This window comes from Marmota flaviventris, chromosome 19 (genome assembly GCF_047511675.1).
Source record: "Marmota flaviventris isolate mMarFla1 chromosome 19, mMarFla1.hap1, whole genome shotgun sequence".
Lineage (NCBI taxonomy): Eukaryota > Metazoa > Chordata > Mammalia > Rodentia > Sciuridae > Marmota > Marmota flaviventris.
This window is the reverse complement of record NC_092516.1, coordinates 2173302-2192513: the sequence shown is the minus strand read 5'-3', so window position 1 is coordinate 2192513 and position 19212 is coordinate 2173302. Positions and strand designations below refer to the sequence as shown.

Here is a 19212-nt window from a genome sequence, read left to right as displayed (position 1 = left end):
GTACCCTTTACTGGAGTGACGTGGAGCTTGACAAGTACACACTCAATAGGCTCCTCGCGTGTCCCTTTGCCCCGTGTCTGACATGGAGACAGACACCTGTGTCTTCATAAGGAGCACCAGGAGGAGTGCAGTCCTGACGCTCGCCAGAGGCCCTCACCCTCAGTCGCGACTGCTCTTCCCGTTGTCTCCCAGACCCTTGGCAGAGGGCTTTGCCCTGGAGCTAGAGAACGGGGTGCAGGAAGTGGGTTCATGGGACAAAGTTGACAGAAATGTGGGTTTTTTTTACAAATTGTCTTCAGATCTACTTAGTGAGCCGGAGAGAACTTTTTTCCAATTCAATCAGATAAATTGACTTGACTTGTAAAACTGGGTCACTGATATTGAATTTGGCCTCAACCCAGTTTCTTTAGATGTTTTTTTTTTTTTTTTGTCTTACCTGCATCAGAGACCATTTCCATAAAAAGTCAAGTATTTTGCCAAATTTAGCAAAACCACCCCCCACTTTTCCTGCTGTATATTTTAAAAATAAAATAAAATATAGCCGGAGGAAGCAATTTACAAAGCTGTTTTTACACAGGAGGTGAACATTTTCCCTAGTCACTAAATTACATCCCTGTTTGACTGACGTTGTACCCCCTTATTCACGGCCATTATCTGCAGGTTCTGAAAGTCATAATGAACCGTGCTGAGCTACATTTTCCCATTCACTGGCTCAGTCATCTGGAAGAGCCCAAACATTCGAAATCTGATTGCGTTGCTGTTCATCATTCCCTATTCTCTCTCCTCCACAAACTCCATTAACTCACACCGGAAACACTTGCAGGTAATGCCACGGAGCTTTTGTGTAAAAATGGTTCGTCAAGGACAGAGATGACATCTCTTGTAACATTTCCATCCAGTTAATTTTGAAGACTTTCCAAGCAATTTGAATTCTTTAGCCCAAAGTAAAGCTGACCTGGAGTCTCCAGGATTGAAGTCTCTCTGTGGTGGATGCTGGTTCTGGCTTAAGCCATTAGAGGATATAATCTGCACGTGTTTAAAATGGCTCCGGGTTCCTCTGTAGCTGCTATGGACCGTGTCCCGCTGTTGCCCCAACACTATTCTTCACTGTGGGGCACGTGTGTGGCGTCTGAGGATAGCGGTTCTTCAGGGTCGCTAGCAGGTACTTGGTACACTACAGCCAGAGCACTGCCGCAGAACCCCTTGATGTGTGTGCCATCTCACAAGCCAGGGACAATGTTGTCAGTTCCAAGTGGGACACCATCTTGTTGCAGAGCAGCTGTCCTTGAACTTTCTGACCAGTGTGTTAGTGGGCGGGATGCTTACGCCCACGGAAGTCCCCTGCAGGAGTGCACACTCTGACACGTGAGCAGAAGGGCTCAGCACGGGTCCCCCCGATCCTGTAATGTTATCACAGCCCACAGAGAGATCACCTGGTTCATAAGTGGGTTTTATCCACCGCGCACAGCGCCAACCCCGCCCACCGCCGCCTTTTCTGGCTTCATCCTGAGATCAGTGATTCCCGTTTCCTTGGACCATCCACTTGCAGGGGCTGCTTCCACAACTTGGCCATTGTGAACTGACGTGCCTGCATCCAGGGCAAAATCACAGGAAAAGTGGGAGAGGGTCCCACGGAAATAGAAGGGAGATGGGTGGAGCAGAGGAAGAAGCGGGTCAGGGAGGACAGGAAAGGGAGGAACTGTGGAGTGAAGTGGACCGGACTGTGCTGTTCACATAGAGGAATGTGCCACGCCGAAGCCCACCTTTACATCTGTCTATAAATAGAAGGAAGACCAGTGGGTAGAGGAAGGGGACAGGGACAGGGAGGCAGGAGGGAACGGGGACCACGGGGGACTGAACAGCAGCAAATCACACTCCACGCCTGTGCGATCAAGTCAGAATGAACCCCTCTCCCGCGTGGCTCCAGGGCACTAGGGGAAACCCAAACCCGCTGCTGCATTCGCCATACTGTGTATGTACGTACGTGGGTGAGGCACACCGCCAAGCGTCTTAATGCTCACGTACGTGTAACGAGAATCACAAATGTCTAAATGCTCACGTCCTTGTCACAAGAATACTCCTCCGATAAGGCCCACCATGCCATCAGCACGCCAGAATTGACAATTAGTTTAACATCTCTATTCTTGACTATTAAATACTTTTAATCTCCTAATTACTCATTTACTTATTCTCCCTTTTGGATACACCTCATTACCAAATTCATGTGATTCCGGAGGCCTAATATTGTCTATGACTCAAGCCAAATCTAAGTAAGATGAATTCTGTCAAGGTCTCCCGGATCTCTGAGCCCCTCTGTGTTAAGCCGGTTCTGTTGTTACCGGTTGCTTCTTAACGTATTCGCGCTTTCAAAATCAGGTTGCCCGGCACTTGTTCTCGTTTTCAGGTCACAGCGTGGAGTTCAGGCCTCCTGGAGGAGGACTTTGCCTGACTCCCAGCTGGGTGCGGCAGTCATAGACTAACAGTCTGCAATCGGCCTCATTCTTCATCATAAATAATAAGAAGCTCATTGTTGAGAAGCATTATTGCCCTGACGGACCCTCAGACACTGTTTGCTTATGAGGAACGGGGTGTTAGGTCCACGGTATCTGTGGCTGTAAGACTTCTTCCCAGTGAGGCAATCAAGGGCAGATATACTCATTTTTGAAATTTTAGTCTCTGTTGATTTTTTAGCAAATCTATATCAAAAGTAGATAAAATGGCTTTCATCCTCAACTGGGTTGAATCAAAGGGCCAATTTATCTTGCGTAGCGTCTCTTACCCTCCTAGAGTGTTATAAGCCTTAGAACCCCGGGACTTGGCCAGCCCTTGAGATCTCTGCCTACTGCCTCAGTGATGTGGAAAGAGCTGGCGAAAGTGACTCACCGTCTACCCACCGACTGCTGCCCGTCTAGGTCTACCTGCATTTCTTAAGTGATGCTTTCCCATTAAATTATCACGTGACACGGTGTCCTCAGATGGCTTCCCCTGGCATGTTAGCCCGGTGCCTGCACCAGCAAGACTGACAGGCTCCAGAGCTCTGGTCTGCATGTAGCAGGGGCCAAGTGGAGAGTCACGGTGGCAGACCATGACCTTCTAACATCCTCCTCAACCCATGATTTTGGAATCCTTCCCGACAGGTTGTCATTCTCCCGTCACCTCTGAAATCCCTACCCAGCAGCCCACCAGTGTGTAAGAAGTGCAGATGGAGAGAAAACTCAAAACCAGGCCAGGCTGCAGGAGTCTGTGCTCAACCGTTTGTCCCCCAGCTTTGTTCTCGGGAGGGTCCTGCCGTCCTGTGGGATCCGCAGCCTGTTTACTTACATTCTTCTTTCTCCTTTCATCTGACCATTCCTTTTTGTTTCTGTTCTCCTTGATCTGAGTTGCAAAATGTCCTCTGCTCTTCTCTGGTTTGATCATATCATATGCAAGCTTATAAAGTACCTCAAATATTTTAGAAAATATATAAATGTGTGTGTGTGTGTGTGTGTATATATATATATATATATATATTTTTTTTTTTTTTTTTTTTTTCTTCTTCATGACTGGCTTCTTTTGAATGATCATTTTCCAGTTAGAGGAGTCCGGCTGGTGAGCCCGCACATCACGTCCGGGCTCCTGGGCCGCGTGGAGAGCCGCCGACTGACTGCTTCTGTCCCCTGGTCTGTCTCCCTGCAGAACCCTTCAGCGCCTCCGTCTGGGTGATGATGTTCGTGATGCTGCTCATCGTCTCTGCCATCGCCGTGTTTGTCTTTGAGTACTTCAGTCCCGTTGGCTACAACAGAAACCTGGCCAAAGGGAAAGGTAAGGAGCCTTCATCAGTAGAACCCAGGTCCACCTTCCTCACCCACTGGTAATGAGCATCTGGCTTCTGAGTACCTCGTCTCACGTTGCTATGGAACCCCCTCCTACCAGTGGTGCTGGACCACAGAGGTGGCTTGTCATGTCACACAAACATGGTTCATTTTCTGCAGCTAAAAAAAAAAAAAAGAAGAAAGAAAGAAAAATGAAAGGATAAAGCAAAATGAGACCTTTTAATCTTATAAGGAGAAGTCAATCATTGTTAGATGAAACTGTTGATATTTGATTTGTTGAGGAAGCAGCTCTGAACAAAGTTATTTTGGCAATTAATTAAAAAGGCTGTGTCAAAAAGAAATATGAAAATCGTAGCGAGTCTTAACTTCAGTCTACACAAAGAATCTAGTTTAAGAACGTTCTTCAAATTACTGAATCACATTTGCATGCGCTTGACAGCGTAGCTGTAAAGTGGTATCTTTCCCCAAGGAGTCACGTTTCCCTCTTGACGGTGCCCGACTTCAGTGCATGGTGCTTGATAAAGAGGCAACCGGTAGGTAGAAAATTGAATTGGGAGGCACTTATTGGCTATAACTCACAAAGAGGCACCCCCAGGAGCCAGGGTTCAGAAACAGGGAGTCTCCTCGGTGACAAGCAGGAGCTTGGAGGGGACCAACAGCCGGCACAGGGCTCTCAGGAGCTGGGGGAGGTAGGAGAGTTTGAGCTCTCAGACGCTCCCCGTGACAGGGCCCCGTGACATCAACACACACGCTTCCCCCCCCCCCCCGGAAGGTCAAGCGTTGGAAACAGCCAGAGGTCATGGGGTGCTATGAGGGACTTAGTTTAACTGAAATCCTCCACCTCTTAACAACTGAAGAGCAGGGACTGCCGCCTGAGCCATCTCCAGCCAACCTGCAGTAACGACGTGTCACAGTCACCTCGTGCTTAAGTGGACACGGTGTGCCTTCCATGAAAGGCCATGCAGTGAGCCACGCAGGGGTTCCAGTGAGTGGAAGCCGAGGCAGTTCTCTGTGGGTGACTGTGCGGCCGCAGGGCAGATCTCATCTCGGCATCTGTGTGACCAGCGTCCGTGCTGTTGTGACGTCACACGTTGACGGGTGGATATTCCTGGAGTAGGTGCCATGTGCCGGGTCGTGCACCGATGGCAAAGGGGTCAGCTAGAGGCTGCCTCCCCCAGGAATCTTGGCGCGGGGTTGTGGCTGCATCAGGTAAACACATGACCCAGTGAGCACCGAGAGCAGCACATTGAAAGAAGAGGGCAGAGGGGCGAGGTGGCGGTGATGGGCGGGGTGCTGCTTAGCTGGGTGCGAGAGCCGGGAGGGGGCTCAGGAAGGCTGGGGGCAGGGAAGGGAAGCCGGTGACCCAGGTGTACGATGTGAACAGGTCACTGTCTGTCCAGGTAAATGAGAGGACAGTGACCATAGAAGCAGGGAACCCCTGAAGAAGGTGTCCCAGTGGTCAGAGTGGTTTGGACTTGAAGTAGGAAATGAGGATGGAGATAAGTGGGTACATTTGAGAATGATCATGAAGGGTTGGGTTTTTATTCTGTTTGGTTTTGTTTTCTTAACGTGCTGCAAAGGCCATCCCATGCCACAGTCCCTCCCTCGGCTGCAGCGTGCCCTAGAAGGCCAGGATGCAAACTGCCCAGCCCTCCCATTAGGTGCAGGGTTCCTGTGTCCTGCTCTTGTGCATGTGACGACTCCCAGGAAATGATAGCTCCTTGTGGTTTTTCTGTGCAAAATGCTTTTCTGTTACATTGCACTTCATGGGGAAAGTTCTATGTAGCCCAGTAATAGTACTCGTGGATCGGGAGTCCCCAAGAGTGCTGGACAGGTCCCTGGTGGCCACCTATGTCTGATTCCCGAGAAGCTGTCACTTTGGATCAACATGCATCTCTAATAAAACCAAGCAGTCGTGAGGTTAGCTGGTTTGACTCTAATCATTATTATTACTTTTTCCTAAGAGTTCCCAGCCTCTTGGGAATCAGTCCGTGAGATTGAAAAGGGAGGCAGAGAGAAACGGGAGAGAATGAGTGAAAGGGTGGAACTGGTTGGTCTCTCCTGACCGCGGTGGATGAGGGACGGTGACAGCTCCCTGCCCAGGCGCCGTCCCCTCCTCAGCTGAACACACTCTGCCACTTTATTTATTGCCCACTCTGCTCACGTGGCAAACTGGTCTCCGGAGATCTTTTTTTTTTTTTCATATTTCCATTTACTTAAATGACATAAAAATTAACCTTCTGTTAAAGGAAGACCTTCTTTCCTCTCAAAACAAGGACATAAATTGATTTTTTCCCTGTGCGAAACTCAGACTGAAAAACGCAAACGTGAGTGTTTTACAGCCTGCGTCGGCCCCGTCTCAATAAATTTCCCCAGCATTGTTCTGCCTCTTTAGTTAAGTCTATTGCAAGGAACGTCTAAGAGTCTTAAAAGGGACACGCGTAGCCGTTGCAAGAAGACGCGGAGGGAGAGAGCAGAGCGGGGTTCATTTTCTACGACCCCACGATGAAACGCCTTCCATCTGTGAAGTGCTGGAAGAATTCAGCTCTATTATTCTGTTCCTTAATGTCTCCATTTGGAGAGAGTTCTAGTTTGGTTTAATTCCTGTATCGAGCTCACTTTACATCTGAATTCGAACAGGAGCGATTGCTAGGGACCATCGAGTTAGAATACCAAACATGAGGCCTGCTGAATGGCGCGCTCTGCTGGGCGGGCGCGTCTGATGCTACAGAAGCAGCCCCCAGCGACGGGTTTAATCAGGCTCTCTTTACATTTATCGAGGAGATTGGTTCCCAAATGGAAATCAAATCCAAATTTAAATAGGGCCTCGGCTGCTTCTCCTTCCCATCCCCGTTTTTCAGAACCCTCTGCGTTCCCTTTCTCTCTCTCTCTTGTTTTTTTTTTCCTATTTCTTCTTAAAGAAATGTGCCAAGATCCAGTTAGATAGAAATGTGGGCAGGATGCTAATTGTTGAAGAAAGATGAAGCCGACTGTGGCTTTGGTGCTAGGACAGGTAGAGGACACGGCTGTGGTGCTACCAAGCTGTCCCCAGCAATGCTCAGCGTGGCCGGCGGCCGCCCCTAGTTTTCCCGCCTACACAAGCGCGTGTGCTGGGAAAGTGCTGAGAGTGTCTCTCCTGTCGTTTGCAGCGCCCCACGGGCCTTCTTTCACCATCGGAAAGGCCATCTGGCTCCTCTGGGGCCTGGTGTTCAACAACTCTGTGCCTGTCCAGAATCCTAAGGGCACCACCAGCAAGATCATGGTGTCCGTGTGGGCCTTCTTTGCCGTCATATTCCTGGCCAGTTACACAGCCAATCTGGCTGCTTTCATGATCCAGGAGGAGTTTGTGGACCAAGTAACAGGACTCAGTGACAAGAAGGTAAGGTGGCCTTGCTTTCGTCTCTGTGTCGGGGTTGGTCTTAACTGCTGTCCTCAGAAGGAGTGATCTGAGCACCTGAAGGTCAGCTCACCAGCTCTGAAGGATTCTGGATCTGATCTAGAAGCACAGTTTCCCCACTTGCTGATTCTGCAGGCTTCCTGAAGAGGCCTCGGTGGGCACTCTCTGACTCCGGAGCCCAGAGCAGCTCACACCTCCCAGGGGAGCATGACGTGGGGACTGTCCACTGTCCTGGGCCGTGAGAAACTCAGTGTGGAGGGGCTGCTAGCCTGCAGGTACCTCCTAGCTCTGTGACCTTGGAGAGCCTCTGTGTACTCCAAGCCTGGGATCCCTCACCTTCAGTACCAGGCATTTCATATCTAAACTCCTGTCGAGGGACAAAATCAACCTGTAGCTCCTCCCCACCATGCAACCGGCCGCCTTCCGACTGACTTTCAGTCAGCTCTTGCAGCTGTCCTGAGATCGCTTCAAGGAACACAAAAGGACCAGCCAGGACCCATGTCCTGTGGCTTCCTCCTTCTCAGACACTCCTCAGAGCTCCCCTGTCTGTGGCCTGCTCCCCCAAGTCCTCATTGCAAGGCAGAGTGTGGCAGGGCTTGAGTGGCCATTCAGAAACACCTGGAGGAAGAAAAGAGGGAGCCGGGGTGCCTCTCCTTTGGAAATTCTCCTTTGGGAAGCACATCCCCACTGGCTGAGCCCCGCAGCGTCAGGGCTGCAGCACTGCGGAGGTTTTCTGTTTCCTGCGTGTGAGGATGATTTGTCTCTCTCTCTGAAATCTCCCTGTCGTACCCTGTTGACAGAAGTCTACCTACATCCTCTCACATTCATCAACAAACTGCTGCATAAAGAATCAGCCCGTGGAAAGCCTTTTACAGCTGACCCAGGGCGTGCAGGGCTGCTGAAGGCGGACGAGGAGAGGCCAGGGTCAGAGATGGCGTCCCCTGCACAGAGGTGCCCCGTGCGTGGCTGGCCTCCCTCGGAGGGCTGCCCTGGGAGCCTGAGTGGGGGCCCCTCCACTGACCGGACACACAGAGCCCTCTGCCTCCCGCACCGTCCCCTCCCTGCTGCTCAGCAGAGCCCCTGCCCGTTCCCTGTCCCCCTTCCTGCCCGGTGCCCGCTGGGCTCCCTGCCTAGAGGGTGCTGCCCCCGTCTTCTCCTGGCTGCCTCCTCCTGAATCTCAGGTCTTAGGGAAAATACCAGAGAGGACGTCCCTGACTCTGGGGTGAGCTTGGCAGGGTGAGCTCAGGCACCCCCGAAAGTTGAATTTTGGTAGGAAGAAAAACCAATACACAAATGAATGTCAGGGAAGAAGGAAATGTCAGACGGGAATAAATGGGATACAAGAGATACAGCGGAGGGGTGCAAACTGGCTGGGAAGAGACCACTTTTCATGGAGTTCTCTGGCACCCGGGGGCACCCGGTACCTCCTGTTGGTAGAGCGCATGAATGGACGGTGTTAGACCCCGGTGCCCCGGCCTCCTGGGCTCCTGTGCCCAGCCTGCGTGCCCAGCCTGCTCTGACACGCTTTGCTGGTGAAGAGCCACGCCAGGGTTCTTCAGAGGATGCTGCCTCTGGCCCTTGTCATGGGAAATGCCTCTGAAGTAAAGCCGTGTCCTGTGCCTTCCTCCTCAGACACTCCTCAGAGCTCCCCTGTCTGTGGCCTGCTCCCCCCCAGTCCCCACTGCCATGCAAAGAGGGTGGCAGGGCTTGAGTGGACATTCAGAAACACCTGGAGGAGCGAAGAGGGCACCCCCTCCTGTGGAAGCTTGCGTTCGGGAAGCCCATCTCCACCGGCTGAGCCCCGCAGCGTCAGGGCTGCCGCACTGCGGAGGTGTCCGTTTCCCGCGTGCGAGGATGATTTCTAATCCTCCCTTGTACCCCGCACCCCAACCCTTATGGGTTCCTCCTGAGCACTTCATTAATAAAGCAGGTTCAGCCCAGTTCTTGGCCAGTGGGGCGGGGGCTGCTGCCGGAAGACCCCCAGCTGAGGCCCGGGGTGTCTGAGGCACCAGGTGAAGCTTGGCATGGGGTCAGGGTGGCTTCCCGCTCGCCCCCTGCCAGGCCCAGCCGAGTCAGGCAAGCTCCCCGGGCCTGCCGTTCTCTGTGAGTTGTGCAGAGGATCAGAGGGAACTGGTGTGTGGATGCGCCCATCACATCCTGCAGACAGCGGCACTGCTAAGTACTCCATTGTCATGGGATCCAAACCGCAGTGCCTAGGAGAAGGGGCCAGAAGCCAAAGGGAGCAGGGAGAGCGCTGTCCTGAGTGAGAGGAGTTTCCAGAAGGTAGTTGGCAGCGTATTTTGCTTTCTGTTGCTCAGGGGGAAAACGTCCCTCGCTTTGTAGTTTGGGATCTAATACGACCACTTGTGGGAAAACTCATTAAGTGCACTAACAATTTTACTGACCTTTGATTTGGAAACACCTAGGGGCTGACAATAGATCCTCATGGGACACAGCTCCGTTTCCCTGCTAGGAGCATTAGAGGCAAACCGATAACCCTTTTAATTAAATGTTTGCTACAATTAGACGAACAGCAGAATTATTAGAGTAAATAGGCTAACTGTTCCCGGAATATTAATAGCAGATAAACCAAGCAAGTTTGCAAAATGAAAATCTATATAAATGAAATCGTTGTAATACTGCACACAGTGTTTGTTTTGGTTTTTAATCATGAGTACCTGCGTAAGCACTCAGGTTGCTGACTCGTTTAAACCATTAGCGCCTGCAGTGAATGCAGCATATCTGGAGCCCTTGTGGTCCCCATGAGCTTGGGTTTGCCTTACAAATAGGAGAATTCATGGGCAAACGCTCCCCTGGAATGATTAAAGGAAAGTTGGCACATGGGTGGGGACCCTTTCCAGAGCCTTGGGCACTACCATCTCTGAGAGGCAGATCCATGTAGTGGCAAGAGCAATGCCAAGTTTGGGGTCAATGCAGCCGGATTCAGACCCCAACCTTGCCATATTGTGGTCCCACGTCTTCCATATGCCCACATCCCCGAGGTTTCGTTTCCTAATAAAGGCAAGATGCTAATACCTTTCTGGCAAGGTCCATGTGAGGACTGAAGGAACCCTCGCGGTACAGCTGGCCCACGGGAGATGACCCTGTTTCAGGGCCACCTCCCCTTGTCCACTTCCTCTCTCATTCCTCTCTCCCTCCTATTCTTCCTCTCCTGTCTCCTCCTCCTCCTCCTCCCGTCCTCCCCCTCCTCCTCCTCCCCCTCCTCCCCCTCCAGCTCCTCCCCCTCCTCCCCCTCCAGCTCCTCCCCCTCCTCCTCCCCCTCCTCCTCCTCCTCCTCCTCCCCCTCCTCCTCCTCCCCCTCCTGCTCCTCCCCCTCCTCCCCCTCCTCCTCCCCTCCTCCTCCTCCCCCTCCTGCTCCTCCCCCTCCTCCCCCTCCCCCTCCCCCTCCTCCTCCTCCCCCCATCCTCCCCCTCCTCCTCCTCCCCCTCCTCCTCCCCTCCTCCTCCTCCTCCCCCTCCTCTTCCTCCCCCTCCCGCTCCTCCTCCCCCTCCTCCTCCCCCTCCTCCTCCCCCTCCTCCTCCTCCCCCTCCTCCTCCCCCTCCTCCACCTTACAAATAGGAGAATTCGTGGGCAAACGCTCCCCTGGAATGATTAAAGGAAAGTTGGCACATGGGTGGGGACCCTTTCCAGAGCCTTGGGCACTACCATCTCTGAGAGGCAGATCCATGTAGTGGCAAGAGCAATGCCAAGTTTGGGGTCAATGCAGCCGGATTCAGACCCCAACCTTGCCATATTGTGGTCCCCCTCCTCCCCCTCCTCTTCCTCCCCCTCCCCCTCCTCCTCCTCCCCCTCCTCCTCCTCCTCCTCCTCCCCCTCCTGCTCCTCCCCCTCCTCCTCCCCCTCCTCCTCCTCCCCCTCCTCCTTCCCCTCCTCCTCCTCCCCCTCCTGCTCCTCCCCCTCCTCCTCCTCCCCCCATCCTCCCCCTCCTCCTCCCCTCCTGCTCCTCCCCCTCCTCCCCCTCCTCCTCCCCCCATCCTCCCCCTCCTGCTCCCCCTCCTCCCCCTCCTCCCCTTCCCCCTCCTCCCCCTCCTCCTCCCTGTCATTGTCATTGTCTGATACAAACCATTCCTCACTTCCGGGGCCTGGAGGGCTGTTGCAGGGGCTGATCTTCTGTGACAGCCCGTGGAAGGAAGGAATCCAGGGACTTCTGCACGCGTGTTCTCGAGGAGTGCTGCTGCCCTGCACGGTGCCTCCCTGTGCCGCTGCGTGGTCCCGGTCCAGGGCTCCTGTCAGGGAGCCTCCGACCCCGGGCTCCCATCAAGGCTGCCTCTGCCACATGCTCACGTCCACCAACACCCGGCTCCTCACCCGCTGAAGACCTTGCTAGAAACAGGGCCACAGGGGCCAGGTGTCCTTAACCCTGGGCATAGAGACCGAGCGAGGTCTTTAACAACAGTGTGCGGCTTGGGGTTCACAAGAAGAACGGAGGAGCAACCCGATTAATCGCTGCATTTTCCTAAAAGTCTTCTTTCCCTGACCTGCGTCTCTCCCCATCCACCACCAGCACTTGCCATGTTGTTCCCTGGACGACTTCAGACGGGTCCCCATGTTGGAGGGGAAGACGTAGAAAGTGGGCTGGCTCTCCAACCTGGAGGGCGGCTGGCTTCATTATTGGCCCAACGACTCTGGATGATGAAGTAAAATAGGTTTCCGAGAGGCGTGCGAGATCATCACGTACAGGATGGGCGATGCGTGGCAAGCGGTGGGGACGCCAGGTGTGTTTTGAGGCAGTTCACAATTAACTTCAAAAGGGGTCCTTTGTTTACAGCTAGAGAAACTGAGGCTCAGACTCCTTCCTAAGCTGCCCCCAAATAACACAACTCCCTCGGTTGCCCCCGAGGCCGGGGCAGCCAGTGCGCAGGAACAGTGAGGGCAGCCTGGAGAGCAGCCTGGACCTCCCTGGACCCTGGGTTGATGCTCTCTGTCCTGCAGGCAGGACAGGGGACGCTCTGTGCTGCCCCTTCCTTCCCTAACACCAGTGCTCGTTCCTTTCTGATGACACTTGGAGCTCTCTGGGACAAAGTCCCACTACAGTGGAACACGGCTGGGCCTACCCGGGACTGCCATGGAGTGCCTTCCACGGAGACCTGGACTTTAGAGATGAGACGCCCCTACCTGTTTCACTGTAGGCCGGGACTCTTCCGTGAGCCGTGAAACCAAGAGTTGTGACTATTAAAATCATGATGGATAACACTGGAGTGTATCACGTGTAGAAGAAGGAGTACCGTGGAGTTTCGTGAGCGTGGGCACGCGTGTGGGTACACACAGGGAAGCAGTGGAGTGTGCTGTGCGTCCTGCCTTAACAAGTCTGTCAGTCTCTGATCTAGATCCCTGGATCTTGGCCCCGGGCTGAAGTGTGTGTGAAGGATGCAGCTCCCAAAGCCAGAGAACGCCGGAGCATCACAGAGGCTGAGCGTCCGTCTCCGTCACTGTGCCCATCAGGGGCAGGGAAGAAATCGGGTCTCAAAAGAGCAGAGGCTCCTCTAGGACAGTGGAGAGTGGAGTGAAGGGCCATTAGTCAAACAGGCGTCTGTCTGCAGCTCCTCTGAGGTGGGCGGCAGTGGCAAGGGCCAGATCAATGACCGCGCAGGGATGCTTGGTCTCAGCGAGGGCAGCTGCAGGCCCAGGAGCCGGGGAAGGGGCCTTGACTTTTGGTGATGAGCAAGGACGCTGCTTGACCAACTGATGGCAGAGAGCATTTTGCTGCACAGGCATGCACGCACACACACAAACACACACGCACTCACACTCAATGCAAGGTGTGTTTTGGCAGAGAATCTCATTTGGACAAAGAATGGACCCTCCTCCCAAAGCCACTTATGGCTGTCTGTCAGGCCTGCCTGATCCAGGGAAAATGATCTTCAACCCAAAGTCTAACCGACAGCGACATGGAGCGTGAGTCTGGGAGAAAGAGCAACATCGCCGGTGGGGCTGACTTGGGCAAAACCGGAGGCTTCTTAGGCAGTTCTCGGTTCCAGGAAAGGCACGTGGCGCTGCAAGTTGGAGAGGACTCTGTGGGAGTCCTGGAGCCCGGTCAGACGCGGACCCACTGGGTGTCTTGCCCTCTGGGGTCTCCAGCCCCCACCCTCTCTGAGGAGGAGGTGCTCGGTGGTCTCTGAGGAACAGTGAGTGAGGGCCTCCCCTGTAGGTTTCAGTTCCAGCCTCGGCTTGCTGACCACGCAGTCCTGGGCCACGTGACACCAGAGCCTCAGCGTCCCCGGGTGTAAGTCGGGGCCTCTAAGCCTCGCCCCCCGCAGGGCGGTCCTGAGGATCCAGTGACCCCTTCCAGGGCTCCCAGCACAGCACTGGCCCGGCCCAGTCCTCACTCGCGTCTGTCCCACTGCCTTCTGGCTCCGGGGCTCCAGATTTCACAGAAACCTGCCGCTCTGGTTCCTTCTTCCCTTCAGGGACCCCACGGAGCACGGATCAGCATGGCCCCTGCTCCACTGGGAGAAGGTGGGCAGGGCCGGTGTGAGGCCAAGTGAGCTGCCTCGGGTCCCACGGCTCGTAGGAGACCCAGACTAATTTCCCCAGCACGCCTGGGCTCACAGCTGTAGCCCTTCCGACATGTCGAGGTGTGGCTGTGTTTCTGGGACTCAGAACCAACTCGTCCTCTTGACCTCCCATCAGGTAGAGTCACCTGACCTCTCAAAGCGGAGGACAGACAGCATTCGCCAGGTGGTCAGGGAGACGCGTGGACCTGGGCCTCCTCGGGAAGCTGCTGCGTAGCGCCAGCCTGCCGTGTGCCCTGCGTCATGGTCCCCTGGGCACTCCCTGAGGACAGCCTGTAGAGACGGGTGACGACGGAAGTGAGCGGGCGAAGGGCCACAGGGTCACATTCCGGGTAAAAGTAACTACCAGTGGAGTTCAGAGCAGGTGCCATCCGTGAGTCACCTAGAATTTCATCACAAGGTGGAGAAAGGAATCGGACTAAAATTATACCTTAATCCTAGCTGGGCCAGCGTTTCCGGAGCCCCGCCTGCCTGCCTGCCTGGCATCCTGCTGGTCTATAAGGTCACAGGAAAATGTATCCTGAAGGATATCTACTGCCACCCAGCCAGGTGGGCCCTGTGCTGGGACTGGGGGGAACAGCACAGAGAAACACAGATGCTGCGTCCATCCCCTGGAGCTCACAGACACGGCACTGGAAGATGCGGAGAAGTACCACGAAAGCACAGAATAAATACCTTTTGCTGTTCTCCACTGATGCATGTGTGTTTGCCTCCTGACACCAGATGCCGTGATTGCTAATCTCCTCTTCCTGTTCTTCTCCCCTCCCCTCTTCCTGCTCCGCTGCTCCCCACCTGGTCCTTCTCTGTCTCCCCCTCCCCCTCCAGTTTCAGAGACCTCATGATTATTCTCCACCTTTTCGATTTGGGACGGTGCCTAACGGCAGCACGGAGAGAAACATCCGGAATAACTACCCCTACATGCACCAGTACATGACCAAGTTCAACCAGAAGGGGGTCGAGGACGCCCTGGTCAGCTTGAAGACGGGGTAAGGACAGGAGGCTCTCCTCCTCAGGCCTGCCGCCCTGAACCTCACAGACGGGGCTCCCTGCCGCCCTGGGCTTGTCTGTGCGCCGCTGTGCGTGTGCTCTGGAGAGCGCGGGCCAGAGGGACACTGGTGAGGGCTGTTCCTGTTGACCTGATGAGCACTAGGGCTTCCTTCTGAGTTCCCTTAAGGACAAGCAAATCCACGACACTTTCAAACGCAGAGAACCAGAGGGGCTTCTTAAACTGATAAAGAAGTTGGTCCAGCTCTGTGGGATATTCAGCCAAACAGATCTAACAGGGTTGAGACTTTAAAGAGGTGGAAAAGATCTTTATCAGACTTTAGGTAGGAGTTGGGGTTTGGGGGGGAGGGCATGTAGCACACTGATCACGGCTCTCCTGTAAACTAAACTGTGATATTGATGACAGGAGCCTGCGGTGCAGCTCCGCGGTGGAGCACTCGCCTAGCATGGGGGAGCCCTGGGTGCCACCCCAGCACCCAGTGGGGTGGAGGACATGGGCGGGGAAGGAGAAGGGAAATCAAGGAACACAATGAGGACTCCAACCACATCTCTAGAGGTGCCGCTAGCATTCCTGGGCACCCCTTGGCATTTTAAGGTGCCACTCAGACTCAGTCCATGAGGCTATAAAGAGAGGTGGGCATGAGGTTGGAGTTAAGGTTTTGGAGGGAGCGCCACGGGCCCCCTACTCTCGACCTGCCATGTGACCTTGGACAATTATTGAATTTTCTGAGCCTCATGCATAAAGCAGGAAGAGTAATAGGACTTAATTCCCAAGGATTTCTGTAGGATTAAACGAGAAACACTGATAGAAAGCCTTTTGGGCAGTGTCTGGCACAAAGACAGCACTTAATCGTAAGCGTTGGCATTTGTTGTTTGATTAAATTCTCTACCATGGATCTTCCAAAAGTCAGGGACGTGTGAAATACAATTTAGAAGGAATTCCATTAAAGATGATTTCAGGTTAAGTGAGGGAGTTGTTTAATGAGAGAAGTTTTGATCATCTAGAAAATCAACTTTTATAGAGATGTGAGCCAGGAGAGATTCCTGAGCCTGGAGGTGGCACAGAGCCTTCTCCCACTGCTCAGTGAAGGACCTCGTCCTCCTGGGCTGGCCCACAGGTCCCCACAAGGCCGCGCTGCCATATAATAACTCTGAGCCACCCAGCGGGATCTCTGCATAGCTCCCCAGGAATTTTGGCAGAGAGCGCTGGGTCCTCTCGGCCTCTGCCTGGACTCTCTTTGGTATCTCAGCCAAGGCTGGGAGAGCATGATTCCCCAACTCATTCACATGCTGCTCATTCTGCCTTATAATGCTTAAAAAAACTATTAAACAAAAAGCATTAAGAAAAGTGCAGAACATTTGCAAATACCAAGTGCATGGCTTGACGGCTTTGCACAAACTGATCACCCAGGTCACCGATCTCCAGAAATGCCCCCCACCCGCACCCTCTTCCCTTGTGCCACCAACCGTCCTTACTCTACAGCCAGGGGTTGCTTTTTCCCATCATTTTAATGGAGGTGAAATCGTGCAGTTTGTTCTCCACTTGTCTCCTTTAGCTCCGTTCTGTGTGTGAGATTGTCACCTTCTGGGGCCTCCGTCCCGTTACTGTGTGGAACTCGAGGGTTGAGCCTCCCCCAGGTGCAGCCGTGTTCTCATCTGGATGAGCCCTTCCTCGGGGGCAGCCTGTCCAGGGCTGTGAGGGTCAGTGCTTCTAAGGGCCTGCTCACCCTGAGTTTGTTGCCCAAGCAGGTTCAGTTCTCTTGGTACCCACCTAAGCCTGCCTAGCGGGACTGTAGGGCATGGTGTTTTCAACCTGAGAGAGATCAGAAAAGACAGGCTTTTGGTGGCTTTCCAGCTCAGCCATGGGTGTGGGACGTGCCCCCACCCCAGGTCTTTTCATCAGTATCTGTATTGTTGCTCTGGACAGATGGTGAACTCAGTGTGCATGGCAGTGGTTGGAATTGGTGGTTGAAAGTCTGGCTGGCTCCCTCTTTGTTCATTTATCACTCAGAGCACAAAATGGGTTGTTTTCTTTCTTTTTCATTTTTTTTCTACATATAATACAAAAAAAAAATTAGAGAATTGGAGTCCATCCCTGGCTATAAATCGTACAGATTGTTTTCTGGAAGCCATATAATAATTATGGCATCCATCCCGCCACACTTGGGCAGACGGCGGTTCACTCAGCGCTCCATCTCCTGCGTGAGGGATGGTAGCTTTGGTTTGCACTGCTCCCTGAAACCCAGAAGCTGGAGCTCACTGTATAGAGTCTTTACAAAAGAACAACTAACTCAACACACCCTTGGGGTGAGCAGGGCAGTCTCACCCTGGGCATTCAGATTCAGTGGGGTTAATGCTGGGAAAACCATATGCATTTTTGACAGGCTCCTGGTTAATTAAATAAATTTCTGAATACATAATATATTTATGTGATTTCAAAAATCAAAAAGCATATAAGATGAACATACTCTTCCTCATCTACCTAGAACTCTCTGCTCATGGTAGTGTCTGTCTTCCAGCATGTTCTTCCAGATCTTCTACATCAATGCATGATCCTTCATTGTGTGAGTGTACCGGCTGTCTTTGGCCAGTCCCCTATTAATGGACATTCAGGTTGTTTCCAGTCTTTAGTCATATCCTTGCATGTGTGCCTCACGTAAAGTAAGATAAATTTCTTAAAGCAGGGGTCAAGAGTACACGTAATTGTAAGTTTGACAGATACTGACAACTTCACCTTCAAAGGAAATTCGTATTTAGCCCATCAGTGAGAGAGCCTATTTCCCCCAAAGTCTTTGCCAATGCAGTGCATAATGAACCTTCTAAAATTTTGCTAAGAAACTAGATTAAAAATGTGCTGACACATTTTAATTTCACTTTTTATTATTAGTAAATTTTTTCAAATTTTTATACATAATTAAGAATTGTCTGTGATTCCTTCTTTGAGACCTGTCATTCATTTTTCGTTTGGTATGCTGGTCTTTTTCTCACTAGTTTACGTATTACAGGAGTAGACCTTTTACTGGTGGCATATTACAAATGGTTTTTCCCCAGCTTTTCATTTGTCTTTTGAGCCTACTGATATTTTTTCCATGTAGGTTTTAATTCTCTTTGTGGTCAAATCTGTCAATCATTTTTATGGACTCTGGACTTTGAGTCATATTTCAAAAGCCTTTCTTCACTCTGAGGTTACAAAATAATTCTCCTGTGCTCCTTTCTATTTTGGTTGCATTTTAACATCTGGAGTCTTTCTTGATGTATGACTTGAGGTCGTGACTCTAATTCCCCAGATGGTTATGAGAACGGAACACGAGAGCCAGCCTGTAGGACACCCAAGACCCCCCACGGGCTGGGTCTGTTCAGTATCCACTCCTCCGAACTTCCCCTTCTCCTCACACCTCGTTTCCTTTTTAAACGTTGCTTATTGTGAGATGTAACACCACTTACGATAAAGCAACAGTGAAATGAACTTCTGCTTAAAATAAAAGTCTTCACTTTCCTTCACCACATACAGCATTTCTAGAAACTTCTATTTCGTTGCCATTCCGTGTCTCTCCTCCTGAGTTGCCGAACTTCAGGGCATACCCTACAGTGCAGCCGGCCTTGCACCTCAGCTGCCGGGTCCTCTCCTTCCGCCCACGAGTCTCAGAAAGGCCTGCTGAGTGGGAATTGTGTGCTTATCCCACAGGCCCAGGGGCTGGCTGCTTGGCAGAGCCTCGACACCGAGGGCTTTGGATTAGGTTGAAGGAGGGTCCCATCAGCCACATCACCTCTCTGAGCCTCTCTGTTTTCCCACCTCAGAAGTGAAAGGCTGAGTTCTCTTCTCTCTGAAATAAGGTCTGAGATTCTTTTTATCTGTGTCAAGCACTTATTTGGTCAAAATCTAGACAAATTCTATGTATCAACGACTATCAGTTCTGCAGAAAGAAGACTTAGAAAAGTGTTCCAGAGAGTGTCTCCCAGCCTGGCCGATGGACCAGCTGCCCATGACCTCCTTGTTCATGGTGGAGCCCAGGGCCTGGTGCGGGACTTCCTCTCCACCCACAGAACCTGCCATCTTCACCAACGAGCACCCCCACCCACCCTGCTCCAGGTGATTTGGAGATGAACTCCACGCACAGCTTCATTTGACGGAGACAGGCACGTGAAGGGTGGACAAGGCAAACACTTATCCTTGGAATCCACCAGGGTTTGAAGAAAAGCAGAGAGAAAGTCGAGGCTTAAGTTTCATAGAGTACTGGAATTTATAAAAAAAGAGGTTGTCAGGGAAAGGACAGGAAAGGAGAGCTGGACATGCCAACATGGACAGAGATCAGACCTTAGGGACAGCTGATTGGATGTGGACGCTGCCCAGCCAGAGGAGGAGAGCTGTTCGTGGCCCCGGATTCTAGAACGATGTTTTCCAGAGTGCAGCCTCAGTCTGAATCCATGGGGTGCTGATAAAGGTGGCTCTGGAGACCCCTGATCT

At 52.5% G+C, this 19212-nt stretch overlaps 1 protein-coding gene across 1 annotated transcript in view; it reads left to right on the top strand.

Annotated features, from left to right (window-relative positions):
* The window catches only part of Grin2a (glutamate ionotropic receptor NMDA type subunit 2A), a 323436-nt gene that overhangs the window by 259881 nt on the left and 44343 nt on the right, over nt 1–19212 (top strand). Inside the window, exons 8-10 of the mRNA XM_027940847.2 lie at nt 3676–3801; nt 6962–7191; nt 14568–14728. Coding sequence (XP_027796648.2) covers nt 3676–3801; nt 6962–7191; nt 14568–14728 — 517 coding nt within the window. The remainder of the gene's footprint in view (nt 1–3675; nt 3802–6961; nt 7192–14567; nt 14729–19212) is intronic.